At 40.9% G+C, this 14,923-nt stretch overlaps 1 protein-coding gene across 7 annotated transcripts in view; it reads right to left on the reverse strand.

Moving 5' to 3' along the window:
* Positions 1-14,923, reverse strand: part of ATP8A2 (ATPase phospholipid transporting 8A2) — a 311,180-nt gene that overhangs the window by 77,408 nt on the left and 218,849 nt on the right. For all 7 annotated transcript variants that reach the window (XM_084539155.1, XM_084539154.1, XM_084539151.1 and 4 more), the window contains one exon: positions 14,760-14,867. In XM_084539155.1, the coding sequence (XP_084395281.1) occupies positions 14,760-14,867 (108 nt within the window). The remainder of the gene's footprint in view (positions 1-14,759; positions 14,868-14,923) is intronic.

Consider the following 14,923-nt stretch of genomic DNA (forward strand, 5'->3'; position numbering starts at 1 on the left):
GTGGATTTTAATGCTGGATGCCTCTCCGAGCATCAGCAGAGAAACTCAGGCAAAACACAAATCACGACTGTTTTCATTCCAGCCAGAGTTAAGAGCATGCAGAGGCTGCCAGGGGATTTGCACATGGGTGTTCAGGCTGACTGTACTGAGACTGAGGAAAAAGAGCTCCTTACACTGCTCTTGACAAGAGCAAAATGATTAAAATTCAACTTTCCCAAGAATGGCAGAGCCAGCCAGAGGCTACTGACCCAGAGGCAGCTATTGAAAGACAGCAGGTGTGAGAAGATCTTGCTGCTCTTCTATGGCTAAACCTGACATTAAATGATGTTTGAAGCTAGCAGTGCTGAGGGAGAGCTCGGCTGGGAGAAGGAAAAATAATATGGGATGTAAACAATAGCTTAAGAGAAGGGGAGCGTAAAATAACATACTGAACTCTTAGCAGTTTGCTCTGAGTTCAGACCACAGGAGGATCCTTCCCATACTAAAAGGAACAGATTTATGACAAGCTTGTAATTAAACTGTCTGAAGGACCAATAAACTTCTGCATGCTGTTGTTTTTATGCCACTTTAAACATAATTAATGCAAGCGTTGTGTGTGAATCTGTCTATCTTGGCTTGACTGGAGTGCTGCCTTTTTTTCCCCAGTTCCCTGTTTGTATGATATGCATTGCCAGGTGTCTGTCAGTGCTCCAACGTCAGTGGCACCAAATCTCTGGTCTGTTCATGTATCCTTCTTCCACAGAGCAATAAAACAAACAAACAAACAAAAACACACACATGACCTAAGCCATACTTAATACAACTTTCCTTTCCTTTCCTTTCCTTTCCTTTCCTTTCCTTTCCTTTCCTTTCCTTTCCTTTCCTTTCCTTTCCTTTCCTTTCCTTTCCTTTCCTTTCCTTTCCTTTCCTTTCCTTTCCTTTCCTTTCCTTTCCTTTCCTTTCCTTTCCTTTCCTTTCCTTTCCTTTCCTTTCCTTTCCTTTCCTTTCCTTTCCTTTCCTTTCCTCTTTCCTCCCCTCCCCTCCCCTCCCCTCCCCTCCCCTCCCCTCCCCTTCCCTTCTGATGAGACAAATATTTACCAAAATAGAAGTCAGTTCAAAGTTTGAACAATTTATCTGCTCCTTTGTGAAACCCACTGAGCACCTCCTGGTTTAATCCCCAACCATCCCTGGCTACCTGTACTATTCTCAGTGAGAACAGAAAAAGACAGTGGTAAAGTCAGAACACCTCCAGATTTTGGAAACCTACTTCAGAATTTTAACTGCTATTGACATACTTTGTAATATTTTTAAAGCTGAAATTAAATATACGTGCACCTGTGTATGCATGATTTATGTAATGCACAAAGAAAATAAGCTACCCTAAAACTCAACGAAAATCCAAATACTTAGCATTATCCTTAGTGCTAGCGTCAAGTTTCCATTCACAGCTTTTGCTGTATAGCTTTGAACTTACTTGGTGTTGTTTTTAGATAGACTACCTTGAAAGATTCCTACTTTAAGAAAGTTTCAGGTATGCAAATATCTTAAGACAATGGGACTGAGATAAAACTAGATTTGTAGAACATGGAAGAAACTATGCTCAAGTTGTCTTCCTCTGAAGAAAAAAAATCTTTTTCATGTATCAGTAACGTTAACTAAGAGATTTCAAGTCTTTGGTAGATTTAATCAATAATCACCTCAAATGCTGTTATGAAAATTAAAAATCAGACTGTTTTAGCTGTAGGTTATAGTGTTTTTTTAAATCCTACCTGAAAGCCAGCAAAACTAGTAATTCTTTGTTCAGGGACCATTGGTTTAGTTTTTATTTATTCTTTCTACAGTGTTGATATACCAACCTCATATCCAAAGCAGTGTCAGACAAATAATGACTGCTGCTAATAAAAAAAACACAGCTGAAAAACCCACCGATCTGACAATCTGCCCATCGCTGATCGTTGCAGATCCAGCTCCCACCTTCCCTCTTCAGCACCAAAGTATCCATCGAGATTTCTGTTCTCTGAATACTTCTGACAGGGCAAATTCTAGCACCACGTGAAGCGATGGAAATGCTCCTACAGGCCCTTGTACAGATCCAGTATGAGGAAGAGGTCCAAAGACTGAACGCCTTGGCATGCAAACCATTTAACTTCATGTGGCCAATACATTTGACTTCATGCAGATAGCACAGTCAAACTACCTACAATCACCTGTGAAAACACAAACTCAGTTTACTCTGAAGACGCTGACTTGTACAGCTACAATTCTTGCACTCCACTCGGAGGCTGGACATTTGGGACGTGCATAATGCCATTAACCCAGGAGAATTAGGTAAGCCTCATGGTTTTTCAATGACTTCGTTTTTGTCTGCACTAATTTTACCTCCAAATCTGCATGTCTGAAACCCCACACTCTTTAAGTCTGCTTAAAGTGATTACGTCTTTTCAGTAAATCTTTGATTGTTCTTTCTCCCGGCTGCAGAGCTGTCTGCCTGCAATTTCTCAAAAGAGCGCCCGGATTTCATGTCCATTGGCCCCTGCATTCCTGCCAAAGCCCTGCAGAAATGAGAGCTGCTGCAGCTGCCAGGGTTTATTTACACACATTCCTGCCTCAAATTGAATTAATGAGCATAATTTAACTCAGGCAATGTCCTCTACAGCTCTTGTTTCCCTTTGCCCCTCTTGACATTTCTTTCTCTCACACAACCACTCTTGTAGTCTTTCTTAAAGTAGCATCTAATGGGATTCTGATGTAAAAAAGTAATTGCAAACACATAGTGAATCCCATCTGAGCTGATAAATTTGTACAGATCTGCTTAAAACCTACTTTATCAGAAGCTCGGGATCCCCTTGACAAGTATCCACAAAGTTAATTTGAGCTTATTTGCACCGATCAAGCCAACTTTGTCAGTTTAGCAATGACCTTCCAGATTAATCAGCCACAAAAGACCAAACCCTGGAAAGAGCTCAGAGGAGAACGAGAGCCAGGACAACAAGAACTGATGTCAAAACCTATCTACAGTTGCTTTGTGTTCATACATCGTATTTGGCAAACCTGTTGGACTCCAGTCCATTTCTGCCCTCAGATATGAAATTCTGCAGCCACGGCACAAGGGCTCTCAACATCAAAGAGCCCCATGGGTGCTGTATGGACACATCACAGACAGAAAGCCCTGTTACTCCACTAAGTAGGCCAGTGCAGTGTTTCCCACGTGCTGTGTCAAATATAAAAAGCAAATATTTCTCCAAATAGTCACATCGATGTGATAACGAAGTCACTCATTCTCCCCTGTTATCACACTGTATGGTATCTCACACACTAGGGCTTGAAAGCCTTAGAACAAGAGCTGTGTAATTCTACAAGAAGTGCATGAAAGAAAGGGAACTAGATCTATAATTACAAATTTGCTACATCAGCACATCACAGGCTACAAGCATCATGGACAAGAACATTCCAGCAGCACTTTGAACCTCTAGATCCATAGGGAAAACAGACTGCTTGGCACACAATGATTCAGCCTTCTAGGATGACTGCTCTCTTGTGAAGCTCCCACAGACCTGTATCTGTCCAGTTATGCTGATTTCTGGAGAGGATTTTCCTTCCCCTAAAGGCTAACAAGATACTTCAGAATATTTCAGTGAGAAATCTGTATATTCCAGGACTTGGTGTTGAAACGACAAATTCTATGGACCTGAGTTTGCAACTGCCACAAATAGAAACTAAAAGGTCCCCAAATAAGTAATTGGTCTTGGAAAAGGTGTGATGGAAGAAGATAAGTGCTGGAAAAGAGGCAAAGATGCTGGCTGAAGAAAATATCCCGGAGAACAGGGATGTGCATGGAGATGAGCGCTGGGGAAAGGCCAGGGACCTTGACCTTGAGGCTGCTCAACACCACAAGCAGTGGCCCAGCAGGGACCTTTCCAGCTCTCTGCCCAGATTTCACAGGCCAGCAGCGACCTCCCTGCAGAGGAGGGAATTTGAGACCTAGGGAACATAATGCTGTGGTGGGAGTGAGCAAGAATAATCAAGTAGGTTTAGCAGCAACAGTCCCTTTGGTTCTGAACTCAGCATCCAGACCCACTAAAGATGTCATTTACTTTGCCTTGCCTGTGACAGCCAACACTTGGCTGAATTTCAATCCTTCCAAACCACTTTCATTTTAGAAGCTGATGCAGACTACAAATGGCTTTAAAACAATTCTCCTTGTATGAACATGAGTTCAAGAATCACAGAGTCACAGAATTGTAGGGGTTGGAAGGGACCTCAAGAGATTGTCGGGTCCAACCCTCCTGCCAAAGCAGGTTCCTTACAGCAGGCTTTGCTCTAAGTTCATCATGTTTTTCTGACTACTAACATCAAAAGACCAGAACGGACCTATTCTTCATGGTCCCAACTCTACACGTAGCCAGTAATTTCACTTAAAAGTTCTCTCTCAACCCTCTCTCTGTCATTTCCAACTTCATTATATATCCACGCCCCTCAGCAATACTTTCTCCCTTACACACGCAGTTGAAATCAAACACACTTGTCCACAGATGTGGTCACTGGATCTTTAGAAATCATTTTAGATTTTATGGCTGCCTTTCATACATCTTTTGGTTTGCGTGGAGATGTCAGTAGTTCAAACATTTATTTGCTCTTCACATATATCCTCAGTGAACAGTAGTGGTTAGACCGATCAGCTTCAATAAGATTTTGCCTAGCCCCAAATGAAAATAGCACTTTTTATAAGCACCTAAGGAAAATGACTTGACAGAGCCTGATTTGTTGTCGCCTCCTGCCACCCCCACCAGATGTGTAACTTGTTACTCCATATGCACACTACTCCCTCCTCCAGTTTTGATTTTTCTTTGTATATTGGCATGCAGTTGTATGAAAGCACAGTGAAAATCAATTGTATAACACTGTCAAAGAAATTCACCATGATTGCCTCTCACTTTTATGTCATTACAGCGGAGAAACTTCACTTGAATTTGGTAGGGCCTTCCCTGAATGCAACTTTTGTTAAAGCAAAGCTTGGAAGTGGTTACCTTTCGTGCTTCTCTGAAATTATGGACACGGAAAAAGCCTGAAAATACCCCTTTTTGGTACATCTCTCTCAAATACTCTCAGAACTCCATAACAAGAATATTTCTTCCACATGTGAAAACGAAATGCCAAACATCAGGTCTTCTACTGTACGTGCATACCCTATTGGATAAAACACGGCAAGCAACCACTGACAAAGATACAGAAACCATATGACTAATGAAAGAAACACAAAAATAAAACCCTTTATGTCTACCAAAACAGACGCTTACAAAAAATACTGCTCAAAAGAAGTTTTTGCAGAAGTGAGTGTCACTTTTTGTAGATTCTAAAATTACACTCTGCTAACCTTATTATCTTCTTCTCTTCTAGTAACTCACACATTTTACACACCACCTGTACAATGGCAAGCAACGACATCAATACAGAACTGAAACTTTGAAAGCCAACATTTCTTCATTTGATCCCTCATATTCCTTGCTCTCTCTCTAGATAGAAATCCTATTCCCTTAGCATCTCCCTGGCTCAGAGATGTGCACACTACACTCACTAACACAGGTGGAGCTGATGGCAGGTAGGTGTTGATCCTCTCCTTTCCTAGGAACCTTCTGAAAACATCTAATGATCTGAACAGATTTCAACATAACTGAGTCCATTGCTTTAGAGAACGAGATGAAGAAAGTAAGTTTGTGTACAAAATTGTCACGGGTCCATTTCTCTGAAATGAATTGGCACCTTCCACTTGTTGAACAAGAACATCATAGTGGCAAAAAGTTTCACAGAAATAAGAAATTCTATTTGACACCATCAATTTGGGTTTCTCAATTCACTGAAAACAAATAGCCATCTTGGGTCAATTTTAACATGTACTCTATAGTGCAGCCACTGTACTAAATCCTGTCCTCTCCTCCTCCAGCATCATCCAAAATGCAATGCATGATATAGAGCAAGGACGATTATGCTTGTCTTTTGTGCACGTACATGTCTATGTGCATGTGTGTAACAACACCACTGTTCCTGAACCCTTGCTCCAGTTTTCTCTGCATTCATTGGCCTGCTGAAATCTACAATAAGCATAAAATTGCTTAAGTCACTCACATGTATATATACTGGAAAAGGGCGATAAGTCTAGGGCTGTGCTCCCTGCAAGATTCTTGGCAAGAGACTGCAGCTCTTAGTGGTGGAAATAATTCTCTTCCCAACATCAAGCTACTGAGGACGGCCACTGCTGGGTTTTATGCTACAAAGAACAAGGGTAGCATGAGTGGGTCCTTCACATTTCAGGCATTATGTTACAGACAATACTCCTCTGTCCTTCTTTCGTCTCAACCTCATTGAATCACGTATTTGCCTACAGAAAACATAGCCCACTGAAAGTGCATGCGAGTGTCTGCTTAGCACTGCTTTCACAATATTATTTTCTACAGGCCCCACCTAAGCCTTCTGATAAGATTACTATCATAGAAATACCAGCTCAATTGTTATACACAAATATCAGAAATTGTGCTCTACAAGACAAACAGCTGCATTTTGACTACTACAGACATCCAAAGGCACTTCCAAAATTTACAGCTTTCAGGTTAGAAACGATTCTTATCTTTACCATATCCACCAATGGAGAAGTAGCACAAGATACCAGCTTTGCTGCAGGCTGCTGCATGAACAGGAAATCAGTAGGGGATAGACTGCCCCAAATGACCCATGGTCATATGTGGGATATTTGGGAAGGCTGTACTCCTTCCAGCCTCCCTGCTCCCAAAGCCTGTGCACCCACGTCAGTCTTAGAACAATATAAGCGAGATCATTTCCACTCCTCAGGGCTTTTTGGATCAAATTTTGACATAACACAATTGGGAAAAAATGATCTCATGAAACATATACTGTAGGGAGGAAAGGGAATAAAGGTATGTTTCAAATTGATCTGGAAATATTTTTCCCATAGAAAATAGTTAGGTTTGTCTCTTCCAAAAATGCAACCCAAACAGCACAGGGGAAAAAACAGTGGTGTGGAACACAAATGTAGTAAAACAAAGTCCCCCCCCAGCAAACAAACAAACAAAAAACAACGAATTCCAATAAAGTAAATTCAAATAAAAACATAACATGACCCTCCTGTCCCCAAGGACAGGAAACTTCCCAATAAAACTCCAAATATCTGCTATCTGGGCTCTCCTGAGTCCATCAGAAAACAAAATGACTTAAGTGTGACCAGAGCAAGCTATAAAATCACTAGTTCCAACTCAGAGTCACCTACTGCCCTTTGGAATAGATCCCATCTGTTATTCATGTTATTTTCTAAAGGAGTTACAACTTCGTTGATGGGAGCTTTAAATGCCTGTTAAGAAATCATCTTACATCCACAATTGCTCTATGACCTTTTCTTCTTTCTCTCTGAGATTATAAGAACAGCAGCATATTGCTCTTTTATTACTTTCATATTCTCCCTCCCACCCACCATCATCAATACTAGGCCATTAAGGTAACAAACTCCATGTAGGAAGAGGTAATTGCTCAGTGCCTGCACAATGCCTTCACCAGGCCTGGAAGCATGGCTGCTTCCTACAGATAACAGCCACAGACAGGAGTGCTGAATAATGAATCTGTGCAAGAGCAGACCCAAATTTCTTTCTATAGAGTTGCCCTCCAACTCACCCTACATCCCATAAGTAGCCCACTGTTAGCCTAAAAAACTGACTGGCAAAAGGTGTCACAGAGGCTGAGCACTTCTCAAGACACAAAAAAACTGGTTGGCCATTCTCCAGTTATAATAATTTTAAATAATGTAATTAAAGATTAAAAGACTATTCTAGGATTAAAGATTAATCTAAGAGGTACTGAAAAATACTTGAAAGACAATGCAATCTTCGGGAATAGCCAGGACGGGTTCACAAGGGGAAGACGAGCCTCACTAAATTTCCTTTTATGACAAGGTTACCCATTTAGTTAATTAAGAGAATCCAGCAGATGTAATTTTTTTGGACTTCAGCAAAGCTTTCCATACTGTCTCTCACAGTACCCTTCTGGAAAAAACGTCCAGCATACAGCTAGAGAAGTACATAATGTGATGGGTGAACAATCGGCTGATGGGTTGGACTGAAAGGGTTACAAGTAAATATGGTTATATCACACTGGCATCCAGTTACTAGCGAAGTTCCCTGGGGCTCCATTTTAGGACCAGTTCTCTTTAATGTTTTCATAAATGAGTTGGATGTAGGACTAGAAGGTGTTTTGAGTAAGTTTGAAGATGATACTAATTTAGGAGGAACAGTTGACTCCATTGAAGGTAGAGAGGCCTTGCAGAGAGATCTTGGCAACTTAAAGAGCTGGGTGATCACCAACAGTGTGAGGTTTAACAAGAAAGTGCTGGATTCTACACCTGGGAAGGGGCAACCCTGGATATATGTACAGAATGGGGGGATGAGAGGCTGGAGAGCTCATCACAGCACTGCCAGCTGGGTGAAGGAAGGGATTATCCTGCTCTGCTCTGTGCTGGTACAGCCTCACCTTGAGCACTGGGTGCAGTTTCGGGTGCCACAATATAAAGAGGACATAAAACTATCAGAGAGCACCCAAAGGAGGGCAACAAAGACTGTGAATGGTCTGGAGGGCAAGACATATGAGGAGCAGCAGAGGTCCCTTGGTTTGCTCAGCCCTGAGCAGAGCAGGCTGAGGGGAGGCCTCATGGCGGCCTGCAGCTCCCTCACGAGGGGAGCGGAGGGGCAGGCGCTGAGCTCTGCTCTCTGGGGACAGCGACAGGACCCGAGGGAACGGCATGGAGCTGGGACAGGGGAGGGTCAGGCTGGGGGTTAGGGAAAGGGTCTGCTCTCAGAGGGTGCTCAGGCACAGGAACTGACTCCCCAAGGAAGTGGTCATGGCCTTGAGCCTGCCAGAGTTCAAGAAGTATTTGGACAGTGCTCTCAGACACATGGTTTGGTTTTTGGGTGGTCCTGAGTGGAGCCACGAGTTGGACTCAATGATCCTTGTGGGTCCCTTCCAACATAGAATATTCTAGGAATCTAATTCTATGAAAAGAAAAAGTATTTTCTTTCACAGGGATGCACACAAACTCTTGTCATACACGTCAAACCCACACTGTAGAGCTGTTTGGTTTTCCTCTGTTCTGATGCAGACTACATCTGAAATGCTCTGATCCACTATGGCAAGTCATGCATTTAGCCTCTCCCTGCTTGTCAACATGGCTCAAAATATAGTCTTTTTTTTTTTTTTTTTTTTTTTTTTTTGAGACATGAATATTAGTGTTCACTGCCTCTGGTAAAATACAGTAGCTGCTTTTCTAAATTTAAAAGCCAGCTGTTTCTAATTAAGAATATACTGAGTAGGACGTCTTCCAAACATCTTCCCACGAGCATGCAGCAAGTCTTTGCTACTTTTAAATCCAAGAAAAAGTGATTTAAGGGAAATTTCGAAGGAGATTAAGCAATCCTGTACTCCACACTGAATGAAGAAACAATTTTTGAAGCACAGTCAATTACCATGGGACTATAATTCTATCCCAAGTGAAGAAGCTTGTTCCTGTGTTCCTGGACACTGCCATACCCCACTCCAAAACAACAACAACAAAATCTAGATAATCTGCTGGTTATGCCTAAGTGTAAATGTCTTGTGTTGCACTGTATTTCAATTTAAGCTACTGAGTTGTGTTTAAACTTGTTAAAAGCTACCCGATCTCAAAACAGACGTTGGCCAGATAGTGTGGCTAGTGTCCAGCTTTCATTACAATACTGAAAGAAAAACAGCTGACAACTTATGCATGCTGTTTGTACAACCTGTGGGGAGCAACTTACCTACAGTCACTTTTGTATTACTCATCCATTGAACACACAAGCCCACCAGCCACAGGCTAGGGCAGGGATAAATGCCAAACGGAAGGTGGGCCAAGAAGAAGAACCAAGAGAAATTTCAAGGCCAGCTGACTGCCCTGTTGTGCACTGCCAATTCCGTCAATTCCTGAACCAGAACGAGTTTTTTTGTCCTTGGCTTAATCCTATTTTTACATGGCACTATAAGGAAATGCCAACACAGTACTGGGCATGGCTGCACATACCATCCTGCTTTTATGAATTAATTTCAAAGGAGAAACAAGTCTAGGACATCTTTAGTAAGTACTTAGGAGAGATTTATCTCAGAGTTGACAAACACGTGAAGTGGCATGTTTTTGTGGGGTTAGCCTCCAGAAAGCAAGCATGTTTAGTCTCCTCATTTCACAATCAAAAGTTATTAAAAACATCAATTTTATCCCTATCACTTGTTTCATCTCTTTTTGGTGTATCATACAGAACAACACCAGGGACCTAAAAATGACATTCATTTCTGAAATCCACATGTGGATCATAAAAACAACCAATCTACTCCTTCAACAGATGCTTAAAAATATATGCATGCTTCATTAGTCTAATTTGTCTACTCGGAGCATAGTCCAAAATTGCAGAGAAAGTTCCAAAACCACATCAAGTGCCATGGAGACCACTGTGCATAATAATAAAAACAAACACCATCAGCAGGCATTAAGAACCTCGACTGGCAGGCAAAGTCTGCTTTTTGAGTAACAGCTGAATGAAGAATTTCCACAGACCAAAACACTGACACCACAATGTAATGTGCAACTGATTGCAGACAAACCACAATCAAAGCGGCCAATTTTCTAATGAGCGCCAAACACCGCAGAAATATGAGAAGCCAAAGAGAACAACAACTGAGACCTCTGGAAAAAAAACACGTCTAGTGTAGAGAAAAAGGCAGAACTATTCTGGAAAGCATGAAAATTTACACTAAGCTGTCACTATTTCAGTACAGATTTGAAACAGCAGTAACATGAAACCTGTTTATTCTGTTGCAATAATGACTATCATCTTGTCTTCGTTTTATTTTGTTTTTGTTTGTTTTGTGTTATTTTTAAGCCTTCCCATGCAGGTTTCTCACAGGCTTTGTCAAGAACTGAATCAGCAAGATTTAAGAGAATTTCAGACTGGAGGCCACCTAAAAAAACAGCTTTGCAAAGTAAATTAAACCCTCTAGATCACCTTCCCCTCTCCAAACCAAATATCTACTGCAATAGCTACGGTGTATCTGTTACGCTAATGGCACACCCATAGAAAAAAACAGGAAGGTTTCCTAAGAGAGGGAGAGTTGTTTTCTTGATGAGCCACTAATTTCAATAAGCACTGCTACTGACATATTACATGGGATCAACTGGACATCTCCACTACTGGGGTTTTTTAAAAAACACCCTGTCAAAGATGATGCACATCTTTCTTAAACTCTAAGTAAGTAGTCAAATAACCTAGCAAGAATCTGATGACTTAGTTGTAGTTTAAAAAGTCTCCCGATAAAGGATTCCATTAGAGTTAGAAAAGGATTAGAGTGACTCCTATGTTCAGCGGCTTCCACTACGCAGAAGCGGAGCTGTTGGCACAATTTATTCTCAACAGAGGTTGTAAAGAAGTAAAGGGAAAGTGCAGCAGCTCCATCTGCAACAACTCCAGCTGTGATGGGACTAGAAGGCTCCTATGAGGAAAGGCCTTACGAATGTCGCTCCAAGATCGAGATGATGTGTTCCAAATTCAAAACGATTCTTAAATCCCAGCTCTGAGCTATGACCATATACATGTAACACAACACAAGAATATAAAAATCTAGAAATTAATAATTTGCACTGTGGATTAGCCACAATCCGTGACCCTCTCAAAAGCAGATTAAAACCCTGCTCTTTCGCCCCCTTACTCCCTTAAGTTTGAAAGACTATTACTAGTTTTCCTGAAGACATGTCATTAACGATAACGACTCACAAAGCAAAGACAAAACACTGTGGAAATAAATAGCAAAACTTACAGCTCAGCAGTAGTCTTTTCTCTGTCCAAGAGCCAATACCTGATGCTTTGGAGAGGTGAAAGGAAGGACCCTCCCTTAAAACACTATACATAGTATTTGAGCTTGGGGAGGGGAAGGAGGAGATCTGTCGTTCTTCATCTTAGATAATGCATGGATCAAGAATAAAAGCTTTCATACACATATCACATCTTCATATATATGTGTACATACACATGCTTTCATAGCCTGGTATCTATGTATGTGCATGGGTGGGCCTATGTGCACACAAACTTTGATCCCATACAGTGTAATATTATTCTCAAAAACCCAAAGTATGCTGCAAGTCCTATGAAGAAACATCCAAAAAATCTGAGCAGCATTTCACACACACACCTGTATGACATATGGAAGAAATGTGACCAAAAAATTCTTTGATCTTGCATTACTGATACTATTAAAGGGAACTATTATTTGTGTATCTGAAAAAGTACTCCCCCAAAACAACCAGCATACCAGATGTATATGGAGAAGTTCTACTAAAGACTTCTGAAATTTTTATCACTGCTTTGTCTTATTATGTTACTTGCATTCTGTTGTGAAGTACTGTAGCAGAAAAAGAAGAAATATGTTGACTCTTTGACAGCAGAGAATAACTAAGTTGCTTCCCTTTGCCCTCCAGGAGGGGAAAAAATGGTATTATTTTCCCTGTGAGAATGCTCAAGATATAATGGGCAAGAGAAAGAAATACTTAGTGAAAATGGTTTAATAAATCCCAGCAGAAACAAAGCGTCTTTTCACATACTTAAATGTCTGCAAGACTCCGTGCTGACATTTGACGAATGGGCAGAGTAAAATGTTTTGCACATTCTATGCCTTTTACTCATGGCACAAAGTCCTGCCTGGCACTAAAAATGTACTACAGTTAAAAACAGCTCCCTTCAAGTGCTGTTGCATTTTTCTAGTATGAATATCTAGCAGTTTCTGGAATTCAGTTTATTTAAAAATATAAACACACTAACAAGATGTTTAAAAACAAAAAGTAAGCTTTTTGACTCTCCCATTTAGCTTTTAACATATTTTGACTACTTGTAAATACAGAAAGACAGACAGCAGGAGCCAAAGAATACCTTGAGTCTGGGAAAAAGTAAAGAGATGCGTTTTACTGACTACAGCCTAAGATGATCTCAGCTCATTTCACCATAAACTGGTATTATGACAGCACCCAATTATTCAAGAGCCTTTGTTTAAGTTACTGCAAGTGGTAAGCAAATTTCTTTAACCTTAGAAGCTTTCACTGATTTTACAAAATCAAGAAAAATCCAGTAATTCACCAAAATATGTCATCTAAAACATTATCCAAAACCTTTTTTTTAACCTCGGCAAGTTATTAGTACCGCTTCTTGAGTCATAGCCTCAGAAAAAAACAATTTAAACAAAGTTTAAAGTTGAAAATTTTTAGAAGGTATTCAAGCAAAACTAAAACTTCAGTAACGCGAAGCTTTTGTTCAAGGGCCTACAATTTCTGTTGGAGCAAAAGATTACCAACACAATGAAAAAAATGGGAGCTAATTGTGGGAGGAAAAAAAGTGATAAAGCTAAAAGCTGATAGCCTGACCCTTCTCATAAAAAGGAATAGCTCACCTTATCATTTGTGTAGGAGAAGGTTGACACATTAATGGCAGCACTACAGGTCTGCTGTGGAGGACAAGCAGTTCATGGCTCTGCGTGATATTCAGTCGAATTTCTGCCTGATATATGGAAATATGAACTACAGCTGCTGATGCTGTATGTGCCATGAAAGTCATGTAGGACACCGTGAAATACTATCAAAGCAGTGAGTTTTTGTCTGTTAGCCACTTACCTGCTGATCGCAGCCTGTCAGCTGCCACTCCTTGCTGCAAAGAGCTGTCTGAAAACCTGTAATGGCCTCCGTTATCCCCAGTGCTTCAGCAGCATATTAAACACTGTGTGTTAGGCCACAGCAGGAACAAAATGATGACAGACTGCTCTTATTGAGTAGAAATGTGAGAGTAACTTCAAAAATCTCTAATTGATTTCTTTACAGTTGGATTTTTTTTGTAATTATGTTCTGGTACACAAGGGTGATGTAAGTTAAATATGCTTCAATTCTTTGCTAAATTTTTTTCTTCTTTCTGTATCATAAAGAGCATCCTTGCTTTAAATACAACTCTAAACTTTTTATCAAACACTCTTTTCTGGTCATTTTGAAAGCAGTTCCACTCCTACAGAATATTTTTTTTGTTACTGTATACTTATTAAGTCCCTTGCTTTTACTGGAAGCCCGCTATTTTCAATATGCACGAGGCATACTTTTGACAGCCATGTGACTCAGTGCGCTCACCACAGGTTGAGATGATGACACCAAAGGGAAAATTTCATCACCTGGAATTCAGCTGACACTGGAAGACCAAATGAAACATTCCACTGGTGTTACACAGACCAGTAATGGATCAGCTTCCCTTCTGACCATCTCATGCTATCCTCAAGTCCATTCTGGTTCATTTTAAACAAACGCAGGAAAAAAGGATCAAACATGAAAATACATGGAAGACAGAAACCATGGTGAAAAAAATACATAGCAAAACCACTAAGTTTGTACTTGTAATTTTGTAAAAGATGAAGCCTAACTAGGAAAAAAATAAGGAAAGAGCCACTGCTGTTCAAGTGAACTGAGACTTGCATATTTGTATAGTATGTACAGTGCATATGATCACATCTGATGTCACCTTTTGAGAGAAAAAGAGCTCTTTTAATGAGGAGATGAAGTTAAATGAATGCAGGGCTTTAAAAAAAAAGTTGTTAAAATAGTGTAGTGAGTATAATACAATTCTTTACAAGCCTCTTGCACGCGTCCGACAGCAGGCCCGGTGCTGAGCATCCCCGCGCCGCCGAGCCTTCGTACTGACCTGCCCGAGCATGTCGGGTGCCATGGGGAACGTGGGCCAGATGGCCGAGTAGATGCCAAAGAAGACCAGCCAGAGCAGCATGCTTCCCCAGACCGCCAGGTGACTGAACTGTCAAGGAGCAGGGAGAGAAGGAGAGTCAGCACAGCGCGCTTCCCCCTCCCGCC

Source organism: Aythya ferina (genome assembly GCF_964211825.1).
Source record: "Aythya ferina genome assembly, chromosome: 1".
In the NCBI taxonomy this organism is placed as follows: Eukaryota; Metazoa; Chordata; class Aves; order Anseriformes; family Anatidae; genus Aythya; species Aythya ferina.